Genomic DNA, 12983 nt, shown 5'->3' with positions numbered 1-12983 from the left:
GGCGCAGGACCCAGGAGACGTCTTGCCAACCTGAGAAGCGCTATTTTTATTTTATGTATTGGGGTTCCAATGGAAAATTGCATTTTATAAAAGGGTTACGCTAATAAAAAAGTGTATAAGATTATGTTTAAGAATAAAGACTGGTTTGGGGGCTATTTTTAAAACAGAGCTAATGAGGTTCTAAATTATAACTAGTAGTTTTCTAAAACATTATTTGTAAGGTTAAATCCCTATACTAGTAAATACTTCACCAAATTCCACTTAGATAGTACTCCTAATCCCAGACCACTGTTGCATAAACAAGAGGACATGTTGATGGTAGTAAACAGCTAACCTTTATAGGGTGCTCTCTATATACCAGGTACTGTTCTAAGCATTTTATATGTATTGATCCACTTAATTCTCACAACTACCTTGTAAAGTAGGCTCTATTATTTTCCTCATTTTATACCTGAAGAAACTGAGGCACAGGCAGATTACGTTTCCTTGCCAAAGCTCACACAGGACAAGTACCGAGCTGAGACTTCATTTAGCCAATCTGGTTATGGAGTTTGTATTCTAACCATAGCTCTACACTACCGTCCAAAGAATAACCACTGAGAGTATGTGCTAAGTACAGATCAAGCACTACCAAAAATATGTACAAAGAAAACAGTGAGTTAGGTGTGTCAAGCTTTTCAAGAAGGCAGATCAGCTTGACAACACTGTGCCTTACACTATGTAATACCTACTCTGTGCAAGCATTGTGAGGTATGTGAAGAAGTATAAGAGGAAGTATGATGAAAAAATGGCACATTAAGTATTTTAGCTTCTGTAGGAACATTATTTTAGCTTCAGTAAGCACAATCAAACATTGCTAAGTTCAGTAACCTGTTTCCAAGAAACTAGCAGCATCACTTTTCTTTGTGTGTATCTTTCTTAAGATGGTGAAAAAAAACAAAACAAAACCATACTTGTTTCCTATAACATTGGCTGTGTGAAGGCTTCGTGGAAGTGGCACTGTTCCTTTAGTCTCTGGTTTTGACCATGACATAGTTTCTAAAAGTAAAAATAAGTATATTAGCAACTTGATCTAATAACAGCAAATGACCTCAATTTACAGTTTAAAAAAAAAAAAAAGAGGACTACCAAATTGAAGCAAAAATGTTTCAAGACAGTTATTTGAATTTCATCTTAAACATTTCCAGCTGACCTAAGTTGCCAATCACAGAAATCTATTTACATTTGAATGTTAATATTTATAATGAAGGTATTCTCAGAGAGTCACCAATTAAAAATTAAGATTAAGGATTTTAACAATTTTAAATAAGAGTACCGTTATATACTCTTAGTATCCCTATCACTCTTTCTTATATCCTAGAAATGGTTACCCAGGGTTTTTTTTTTTTAACTGACTAGCATATAACATTACTAATGCTGCCTTTCTTGTAAGTATGGTAACCATATAATTCATCATCCCCAACTGGGGCACTTTTGAGAGTGGAAGGGGGTATTCTTGATAATTACATGGGACAATAAGCATAAATGAGGACCATCCCAGCAAACCAAGACATATGTACCTTACCTTCAGGAAGCACAGGAGAGTTACTACCATAAATCTAACATTAGTTTGTTCAACCTGATTGATCAGCAACCATGCATATCATACCTTAGCTGCCCCTGGGGCTACAAGCACTGGTTATAAAGTGTGTGCAACTCAATAAACACTACAATCAAAAATATTTTTCAAAGGATTTTTAATTTGCCTTTATTAATCATAGCCCTGGATGGCTCATAGAGCTAAGCACTCAACTATTAGCTGAAAGGCTAGTGGTTTGAACCCACCCAGAGGCTCCTTGAAGACAAGCCTGACAATGTGCTCATGAAATGTCACAGCCTTTCAAAAACGCTATGGAACAATTCTACTCTGCATACATGAGGTTGCCATGAGCTGCAATCGACCAGACAGCAACTAACAACACCAACAATCATTACCAATTCCCAAACCTGAATCAAGTTAAGCTTACCTAACTCAAGTTGCCATAGGTCATCCAGGCGAGCACCACACATTCCCCCAAAAACATACATTTTAGGACTTCCAGAATCTTTTTTGCAATATATAATGGCTGTGTGGGATTCTCTTGGAGAAGGCACAATCCCTTTAGTCACTGGAATGCTCCAACCCACAACACCAGAACCATGCTGTAGTTCCAACTCATAGAAATCATTTAAGTATCTAGAATATTATGAAAGAAATCAAAACATTATGATAACATATACCATTTATTTGCTTTAATTTTTGCTTCTATTTCTAAAGACAATACATGCTTCCTGTGAAGAATTCACACAGTACTAAAAAGGTATTGGGAGAGCAGAAACCCCACACCTCATTCATTCATCACATATTTATCAAACAGTTTTTTTTTTAATATGTACCAGGCACTCCTCTAAGCACCAGGGACCAGTAGTGAACAAAAATGTGAAAAAATCCCTGCCATCATTTAGCCAATACTCTTGTCGATGATGGCTGTGGTGGCTTTAAAATCTAGCTGCTAATTTTCTGACACTCTTCCTATCAGGAGGTGTGGTCTATGTCTCCTCCTCTCGAATCTGGGCAAGATTGTGACTACTTCAATCAATAGAGTATGCTGAAATGACACTATGTGACTCCTGAGCCTAGGTCATAGAAGGCCAGTGCAGCTTCACGAGAACACTCGATCCTGGCACCAAGAACCACCATGTGAGAAGTCCAACTTCCACAAAATCATTGTTCTGGAGGGGCTACATGCAGGCACGTAGGGTGACAGGCCCAATTAAGTCTGTCCTTCAGCCATCTCAGCTGAGGTACCAGATAAGAGAGTGACCATTCAGGCCTTCCCATCTGTGTCCTGTCTGAATTCCTGACCCACAGAATCTATAAGCATAATAAAATGGCTGTTGTTTTACATCATTAAGTTTTGGGACAGTTTGTTACATGACAATAGTTAACTAGAACCATCACTATTAATGACATTTCAGACCTTTCAGACGTCTCTCTCTATGGATAGCCACATATGGATAAATGAAACCATAGTACAAGTGCTAAGTTACAACTTTTTTTTTTCTTCACTCTATAGCAACGCCTTAGACAGCTTTTTTTACTTTAGAAACTGGGATTAAATTTGTCAGCTGTGACATGGATGTTTTCAAAGTTTTGAGCAAAATGACTTTTATAAGAGTTTATTTCCTACCAAATTATTATCCAAGTTAGAGTGTAAAATTAAAACATTTTAGGATGCATAAAACCTCATAGTTCAGCCATATAATTGTTTTGGGGGGAAATAATTCTAGGATGTTATCCAGGAAAAATAAGAAGTCCAAGAAAGAATACAATGGATAAGAGAAATGGTAGCACAAAGAAACTAGAAATTTATAGTTAACATTAAATCGATGTTGATAAATGTGGTTGTGAAATCTAAGGAATCATGAAGAAAGACTTATAAAAACTTAATTTCTTAATATTATTATAATACAGAATAAAATTCAAGAATATATGGAACATACAGAATAAGAGGATAGGCAAAAGAATGCTAAATGGCAGTAATTTATTCTCAAGGATGACAAGCCCTTTAAATGCATTAATTTCGGAGCAACTAAGGGACAACTATAATTAGCATGTATAACTTTCAAATAACTACAGGAAAAGAGTCAAAGAAAAATAATGTATCAAGAAAAAGTAAGGAAAAGAAAAAAGAAGCAAAGAATAGAAAATGGAAAGCAGTTAATAAGATGGTTTAAAAAAACAAAACAAGGACAAGGTATGTATTTTAAAAAAAACTGGTGCACATCACAAAAAAAGATCAAATTTCCTTAATATAAAGAGCTCCTACAAAATCAGTAAGATAATGATCAACCACACAACAGACATAGGTAGAAGGATGTAAACTGACAGTTGACAGAATAGGAAATAAAAATTATATAGATGTGTATTTATACACACACATATAAACACACAAACATATAAAATGTTCAACCTCATTACAACTTTTAATAATCTAGCAAACACAGGAAAAGAGGGAAAAAGCAGCAACAAACCAGAGTAGGTGGAAAACATAAAATATGAGGGTAGGAAAAACTTCCCTTCAAGTCTTTGAAGTAGAAGGAGGCAAGGGAAACAAAAGGACCCTGAATCTAGCCATAAGCTATTAAAAGCAAGGATGATATTAAAACTATTTAACAACTGACCTGGCATAGACTTAAACTAATCTGAATGGACACCAACCAGAATGCTGTACCAGTTCATACTAGCTAACTTTTAGTACTACTTCCAAAAGGTAAGTCTACAACAAAATGATGCACATAGGTCAAAAATAAAGGACTGAACAAATGTATCAGGAATGTGCAAAAAAAATAAAGTAAGGGTAGCAAAAATCAACCTTTATACACATAATATCTCATCAAAATATATGAAACAAAAATTATTAGATATGTAGGAATAAAACACAAATCCACGGGAGATTTTAATATGTCACTCAGAAACTGATCACCTAGACCTGCAAAATAAATAAGCATTTGAATAATAATTTAAAATGTTGATTTAATGTATAAATGACCTTGTATCCAAACAATCAAGAGCCCAGGTCTCTAAGAATACCTATAAAATAATCACAAAAACTAACTGTAAAGGAGACCACAAAGACAAACTCCAAAAAGGAGAAACTTCTTAGGCTACATTTTCTAACCACGATATAATAAAACCAGATATTAACAACAACAACATTTTCCACTTGAAAAAAAAAAATTACTTTTACATTAAAGAAGAAATAGAAATTAATGATACTAAGAACACTATATATGCTAAGAACACTATACTAAGAACACTATATACCAAAACCTATGGGACAGAGCCAAACAGTATCCAGAGGAAAATGTATAGCCTTTATTCGGAAACAACAGAAAATAAATGAACTAAGTAAGCATTCATATCAAGAAGTCAGAAAAAAAAGAATAGAGATAAAAAAAATAAATGAAAAAGAAAAAGTCAATAAAACTAAGAAATAGCTGTTTGAAAATACCAATAAAATAACAAATCACTAGCAAGTCTGATTAGAAGAATGGGACAGATAACACAAACATTTAAAATGAAAAAAATGACATAACTATTTGGAGTAAATAAAACAAAATTTATAAAGGACACTTAAAGGATCAATAATAAAAACAGAAATCCATGAAAAAGCAATTAAAACTAATAAATAAATTCAGCAAGGTTTCAGGATAAAAGATCAATATTAAGAAAAATTGTTATTTCCATATAGTACCAATAAACAATCTAAACACGAAATAAACCAGTTTCATTCACTATGGCATCAAAAACAATAAAATATTTGGGAATAAATTTAACAAAATAAAAGCAAGGCTCATACACTGAAAACTATAAAACATTGCTCAGAGAAATTAGAGAAGATCTAAATAAGTGGCGAGGCATTTCATGTTCTTCGATTAGAAAACCCAATAAAATGGCACTTTTTCCAAACTGATCTGTAGATTCAACACAATCCCTATCAAAATTCCAGGCATTTTTTGTAAAAATTGGTAAGCTGATCCTAAAATTTACATAGAAGTACAAACAATCTAGAAGAGCCAAAACACTCTTGCAAAAGAACAAAATTTGAGAATCTACACCTTCCTATGATAAACCTTACTGTAATGCTACAATTATCAAGACAGTGTGGTACTAGCATAAGGATGAACATACAGATCAATGGAACTGAAATGGAGAGTCCATAACCCTTTATGTTTATGATCAACTGATTTTTGACAAAGACGCCAAGGCAACTGAATGGAGAAAGGATAGCCTTTTCAACAAATGGTATTGGAACAACTGGATAGCCACATACAAAAAAGATGAATTTAGACCCTTACTTAATCCCGCACACAAAAATTAACTCAAAATGAGTCACAGACCTAAATGTAAGAGCTAAAACTATAAAATTTTTAGAAGAAAATCTTCATAATTTTGTGTTAAGCAGAGTTCTTAAATATGACACTGAAAGCATGATCCATAAAAGAAAATTTTGATCAACTGGACTTCATCAAAATTAAAACTTTTACAGTTCAAAAGACACCATTAATACCAGGCTCTGAAGGAGGCGGTATTGGGAGTTATTGCTTAATGAGTACAGAGTTTTTGTCAGGAGTTTTGAAAATAAACAGTGGTGACAGTTGTGCACGTATACGCATACACACAAACACACACATCACCACCACCATTAAGTACACCATTAAGAAAATGAAAAGACAAGCCACAGGAGAAAATATTTGCAATTTGTAATCCTGATTAAAAAAAAAAAAAACACAAATACTTATATCCAGAATATATAAAGAACTCTTATAACTCAGTAATAAGATTGCAAACAACCGAATTAAAAAACTTGCAAACGTCTTGAATCGACATTTCACCAAAGAAGAGAGATAAAATGGCTAATAAGCAAACAAAAAAACGTTCAACATCATTAGTCATTAGGAAAATGCAAATTGAAACCACAATGAGACACGTTTCACACCCACTAGAATGGCTATAATCAAAAAGACAGAAAATAACAAGTGTGAGGAAGAACTGAATAATTTTTAACCTCTTTAATGTTTTATAATTGTGTATTCTAAAAACCTGTTTTTTTTAATGGAAAAATGAAGAGATGTGCTAAAAGCCTAAGTATCTAGCATAGTGTGGTAGAATAATCTTTTTTTTCCTTTTCTCTATTTTCCAGATTTTAAAAGTTGGGGGTGGGGAAGCTAAAGACCCTACCATCAATCTAGTATAGGTAAAAAGATACACACTGGGGATGACAACTACATATTGTACTATATGCTAGAGGGCAGCGTGAAACTGCTTTGAAAATTAGGCCAATGATATTATTTAACCATCACAATGACAATGTAAATTGAATATTTTTATCACTTCCATTTTACGGTGATGGAAAACTTAGATTACTAGGCTTGGATTACTTGCTCTAAAGAATGCACATGGCTTAATCAGTGAAGCCAGAATCAGAAAACAGCTTTTTAGGCTCTAAATCTCCAAATCCTGAGTGCTATAATGACCTGTGATCAAAACACTATTCAGGGGGAAAAAAAGCAGCAGTGATTAATTGTTTGCAAAAAGGAGATGATTTGTTCTAAAAGTATTTGCTAGTGAGTCATTTTAACAGCTTCCTGTATGAAAAATGAAAATGATGGCCTTCAATTTATAGTCAGATTTTTGTCACCAAATTCCCAGGGAAACCTAATTATAAAATAGCCATCTAATACTATTCATTATAATTTACGACCTAGCTAAAATACGTTACAGCTCAATATATGCAAATATATTGATATAAGCAATTACATTAATATCAACTTAGTAAGATTATTTCGGATTAGAAAGGGCAATTTCGAAAACTATATCCTCCAGGGACTAAGCAAAACACAGGAAGGCAGATTTGTTCATTGTTCAGGTTTAAATGCAAAAGGCTAAGATTGATCCCTTTTAATAGTTAGAGATGGAAGAAATCAAATGTCCCTAATTTAAATCATAAAGTAAGAATTTGGTCTGAAAAAGAGTCAGCATACCTGGGAACGTTATTGTTTGAATCTTCACTTTCATTTGCCAGGCCACCAAACAAATAGCATTTGTTACCATATAAAGAAAAGCTATGTCCAAGCCGAGGACAAGGAGGTAAACCAGAAGAAGGGGGCTGGGGTCTCATTTTCTTCCACAACCAACGACTTGCCTAAAAAAGAGCATAAGCACACTAAGATAAAACCAGAAAAATACTCCTATACTGTCAGGAGTGTAACATCAGAAGCCCCTTTCCCCCCTCAAAAAAAAAAACCCAAAGCTGTCAAGTTGATCCCAACTCATAGCAACCCTATATGACAGAGTAGAACTGCCCCATAGCTTTTCCAAGACTGTAAATCTTTACGGAAGCAGACCAGGTCCCTTAACATCAGACCAATACATTTTAATCCAAATCCAATCAGAAGGCTCTAATAAGTTATTTTTGAGACAAACGACAAGTAAGCTAATTTCTGGAATTAAAATAAATGTTCCAATAGAAATTCAATCTATTCTTTCATATTCACAGATTTCCGCAATGGCAAACTATGGAAAGCTTATAATAATAACCACTAACAGTTCTAAAAGGAAATGCTGGTGGCATAGTGGCTAAGTGCTACGGCTGCTAACCAAAGGGTCAGCAGTTCAAATCCACCAGGCGCTCCTCGGAAACTCTAGGGGGCGGTTCTACTCTGTCCTATAGGGTCGCTAAGAGTAGGAATCAACTTGACGACACTGGGTTTTGTTTTTTTTTTGGTTTTAACAGCTCTAAGGAAACCCTGGTGGCATAGTGGTTAAGTGCTACTGCTGCTAACCAAAAGGTCGGCAGTTTGAATCTACCAAGCGCTCCTTGGAAACTCTATGGGGCAGTTCTACTCTGTCCTATAGGGTTGCTACCAGTCAGAATCAACTTGATGGCAATAAGTTTTGGGTTTTTTAACAGTTCTAAAGTATTTTCTAAATGAAAAAATAAATACCATGTATAGCTTTAACTAAATATAATTTATGAATTTCTACTTTCTGAAATTAGGAAATCCATGAATGGTATATATTTTAACCTTTAAATAAACATAAAGCTCCTTTAACAAACTAAACTCCAAAACTTATTCTCTGGTTATTGGTATTTTCTTTATCTGAAGCTATTTTTTAAATGGGTTGCTTGTAAATAGGTACAATCCACACGTGCAGGCCAAAGAGCAGATGCCCTCACAATTATGGTCCTGAACACATGCACAGTTCGGGAAGAAAAGTCAACTAGGGCTGTTGAAGAGTCTGATTTAATAAAGAGAGTCAAATTTAGAAAAACTATATGAATCCATTACCCTTTTTTTATATGTATTACCAGGTGGCGGGGGGCGGGGGGGAGCGATTATTGGTGTGAGGGTAACAATTTCTACAACATTAAGGCAGTAGTTCAAAGTATGGCCTAGAGACCAGCAGCACCGCTAGGAATTTGTTAGAAATGCGAATGCCAGGCTTCCACCACAGATCTGAATCAGAAACTCTAGGGGCAAAACCCAACAATCTGCTTTCACAAGTCCTCCAGGAGCTTCTGTCTCAGGCTAAAGTTTGGAACTGCTGCCCTAAGATACGAAAACCTAAATACATGTACAACTGATACTAAAGTAACAGATGTCTTAATGTTAGAAATGTTGCACTGGGTATTAAAAAAAGGCTTACACTAGAAACTTAATGCTTTTTAGTGAAGTGGAAACATTTTCTTTGAAACTGTAATATGCGATGCTCACACTATTTTAAATATGTTAATGAAATATTTTGCAATCGTTTGAAGAGTTATAAAAGCTTCAGATTGAGATAATAAATTTGAAATTCACTTACTTGTAACTCATATAACTCATTGCTGTATCTTCCATATTCAACCATTCCCCCAAATACTAATATTCTGGTGCCATCACAGACAAATCCATGGGCAGCGCAGCCTGGAGGGATGTCTCCCCGAACAGCTGGTAGGAACCACTGATTGGTAACTAGTTGCCAAAATAAAATTAAAACCAATTATAATAAACAACTGCTACCACATACTATGTGGTATGTGCTTTACATGTATCATCTATATCAGTGGTTCTCAACTGGGAATGACTGCTCCCCAGGGGCCATTTGGCAATGTCAGGAGACATTTTTGGTTTTAACAACTAGGAGGGAGAGGAGGAGAGTGCTAGGGGAGAGTGCTCCTGGCATCTAGTGGACAGAAGCTACTAAACATCTTACAATGCACAGGTAAGCCCCCAACAACAAAGAATTACCTGGCCCCAAATGTCAACAGTACTGCTGTAGAGACGCCCAGATCTACAGCATTTCTTACAAAAATCCGGCTGGGTGGGTACAATCATAAATCAAAACTCTGAGCCTTACAAAGGTTTAGTGACTATACTTCTGACCCTGGGCAACTGGCAGAGCAGGATTCAAACCAGGTCTAAGCCAGAGTTTTTACTTTATATCAAACTGTCAAATAACTTTTCAACTTTATATGCTGGAGCGCTGGCAAGCGAAGAGGGCAAAAAGTAAAAATTTCCCTACTCCACTGTTTTTTTCACCTTTAAACGACCACTATGATTAAGTGGCCTTGTCAAACAAAAAATGTACTGATGGTTGCAACAGACTCAAAATTCAGTAATTCGCCTTACACCAAAGAAACATGATAGCCGGAGCATTTCTAAGTGGGAAAAATGGAATCCCAACCTCCTTTCTATGCCACAGAAGTACTCAACAGCTGAGCCTCCACCGCCAGAGGCAGCAGGGATTTGCAGTGGTGCTGGAGCTATGACAGTAGGACCAGTCCAGAAGAACGCTGCGCTGCTGAGCTTCGGCACACACACCCAACCACCTACCTATACATGCAGTGACAACGCCGGTCTCACCCACGAACCACTTCCCCCTCAGTTTAGAAAGCTACCAATAGGGTAAATCGTGACTGCCACCTGCCAAACAACGGGGCTGTATTTGGGGTGAAAGTACCAGAATGGCTCCTTTTTCCCTCGTCAACCCCAAGATTCTCCTCCTCCTAAGGGAGTTTGAAGAAAGGCAAAGACGGAAAGGCCCAGAGCTCTGGTTTTCAGTCGTTTTGGTGTTTTGACAGGGATGGGATCTCGGGGCCCTGGAGTGGCCGAGACTTCGGGGAAAGGCCCAGGCGGATGGAAACTCTCTCGCGTACGTCCGCCAGCGGGGCTGGGCGGGGGAGAGACGCGGGACCGCCCGCCTCAGGGCCGGCGCGCCCCGCTCGGGGTCCGGTCCCGCCCCGCCGGCCCCAGAACATGGAGCTGCCGCCCGGGACACTGGCGGGCCGCGGCCGCCCGGCCGATTCGCGCTCCCTGCCAGCCGGCCGGGTAGGCAGTGACCGCGGTGGCCCCGGGAGCCGGGCGGTGACAGCTGTCAGGCCCGGGGCTGCCGCCTCGCCTCCCCTCCCCCTCCGCGGCCGCAGACTCGGCAGAGGAACCGCTGCCGCGACCGCGCCTACCGGTGTTGTAGACGTGCAGCTCGTCCGCGATGCCCTCATTGCCCCCTCCAAAGATGATCATCAGCTCCCGGATGGCCACGGCCCGGTGTCCGTGCCGGGCGCGGGGGACCGGCCCCGTGAAGGAGGAAACCCGCCTCCAGTTGAGGAGGCTGGGAGCCGCCATCTTCCCAACCCCCGCCCCTCTGCCCACAATGCACCGCGCCCGCCCCAGCGCCCGGCTCCCGGGGGAGGGCGGGGGAGCCGCCCCCGGCAGTGCGCCGGGAGGGCGCTGAGTGACCGAGGGCGCGCGAGGTGAGGCCGAGGCGACTTGTCAGGGGAAGTGTCCCGCCCGTCTTCTCCCTTCCCCGCCCCACCAGGCGTCGCTGCTAAGCCAGGCGTTCCTGGCAACAAGTTGTAGGGGGAAAGCCTTTCCCTGCCTCCCCACCCAGAAGGTATAGCGTCTTCCTTCACGGCCACTTTAATTGAGGATCTGTGAAGTGCCAGGCTGCGCTGTGCTGGTCCCAGGGATGGATGGGGAGCGATGAAACGTGGTGGGCCCCTCGGTGTAGCCGGGAGTCAGACCCTTTAAACAGTTACAACACACTGCGAGGAAAGCTGGAGTAAAGGTGCAAGGTGCTGTGAGCGCACGGAGGAGACCTGTCTCCGCAGAGGGGGCGACATGCACGTCGAGGGCGGGCGCTGGGACGTCGAGAATGCTGGAGAGGGAGAGAGGGCATCCGGGCAGTTGGCGCAGGGAGCTGCGAGATTCCAGAGCCTCTGCCTGGAGCCATTGAGCTATGCGTAACCCACATAAGGCCTTTGCCTTGTATTCGTGGCCCTCAGGTGGCACAGATGATTAAGCGCTGGACTATCCAGAAGATAGGCAGTTTGAACCCATCCAGAGGTGCCTCGGACGACACGCATGGTGATCTGCTTCAGACATCTGTGGTCGCCATGAGTGGTAACCAACTCCATGGCAACTAAACTATCAACAACCTTGTGTTCTGGAATCCCACTAAAAAAGATGAAAGTACAACAGAAAGGAAAAAGAAAATTTAAATCCCTACCTCAACTCTCAAGAAGGTACCAAGGGGACTACACGCAATATACAGCAAATTTCCTGAAATTCTTTTTCCTTCACGTTTCATCATTTTCGGTTTCTCTCATATGTCTAGCTCATCTCGTAACTCCCTCAAGCCTAGACATGCCTCTTCGCCTTCTTGCCTACCTAAGTGTTCTTTTTGGAAGTGATTCTTTACCTTTTTAAGGGAATTCTAACTATTCTCTACAGCTCCTGCTTTTCGAGTTCTCTTTTCAAGTTTACTCCATTAACCCAAATGCATAATAAGGCCAAAAAGAATTTGAGCAGGGAGGAAAGGTGGCTGGGGAACAAAGGAAAAAGGTTATGAATGCTTGTGCATTAATACATTTCCTTGTTACATACATAACATGGGCTCCCGTTATAAAGTTTTTATGGATCTGCAGCAAAAAAAGGAAACGTTAGAGCAAAGCAGTGAGTTTTTCATAAAGCCAGAAGTATTTAATTTAAAGGACTGCACTAGATCCTTAGAGTTTGGTGTTAAAATATCCTTTTATGAATGATGTTGTAAGTAGGTGTGGGTTGCAAATTTTTAAAAAATTAAATATGTAAATCTGGGAACCACTTAACTAGGGGAATGGTGAAGGCAAAATATTCTTAAGGCGAAGGAGACCGCAGGTAGTAATTGGTATCTTACATAAGGAACTGCGGGACTAGGGAGGATGTGCTTAATCTAACAGAAAAGAAGTATTAACCAAAGCACCTTTGACTCACCTCTGCTTAACTGAGGAGTCTAGAATAGGTCCCCAGTTGTCAAGAAAGCTACCCTCAATCTTTGAAACCACAAGAATGGAAGCAACTACCTGGGAGGTGAGTGTGTTGTTGTTAGATGTTGTTAGGTATGGTCAAGTCGGTTCTGACTCATGATGACCCATGTT

The 12983-nt window shown here is 39.2% G+C and overlaps 1 protein-coding gene across 1 annotated transcript in view; it reads right to left on the bottom strand.

Moving 5' to 3' along the window:
* The window catches only part of HCFC2 (host cell factor C2), a 42618-nt gene extending 31413 nt beyond the window's left edge, over positions 1-11205 (bottom strand). The window contains exons 1-5 of the mRNA XM_049884215.1: positions 11028-11205; positions 9392-9540; positions 7567-7727; positions 2007-2215; positions 954-1038 (exon numbers count right to left, since the gene is read on the bottom strand). Of these exons, the coding sequence (XP_049740172.1) occupies positions 954-1038; positions 2007-2215; positions 7567-7727; positions 9392-9540; positions 11028-11190 (767 nt within the window). The 5' untranslated portion in view covers positions 11191-11205. The remainder of the gene's footprint in view (positions 1-953; positions 1039-2006; positions 2216-7566; positions 7728-9391; positions 9541-11027) is intronic.
* Positions 11206-12983: the final 1778 nt, after the last annotated feature.

Source organism: Elephas maximus, chromosome 4, assembly GCF_024166365.1.
Source record: "Elephas maximus indicus isolate mEleMax1 chromosome 4, mEleMax1 primary haplotype, whole genome shotgun sequence".
NCBI lineage: Eukaryota > Metazoa > Chordata > Mammalia > Proboscidea > Elephantidae > Elephas > Elephas maximus.
This window is presented reverse-complemented; position numbering and strand designations above follow the sequence as displayed.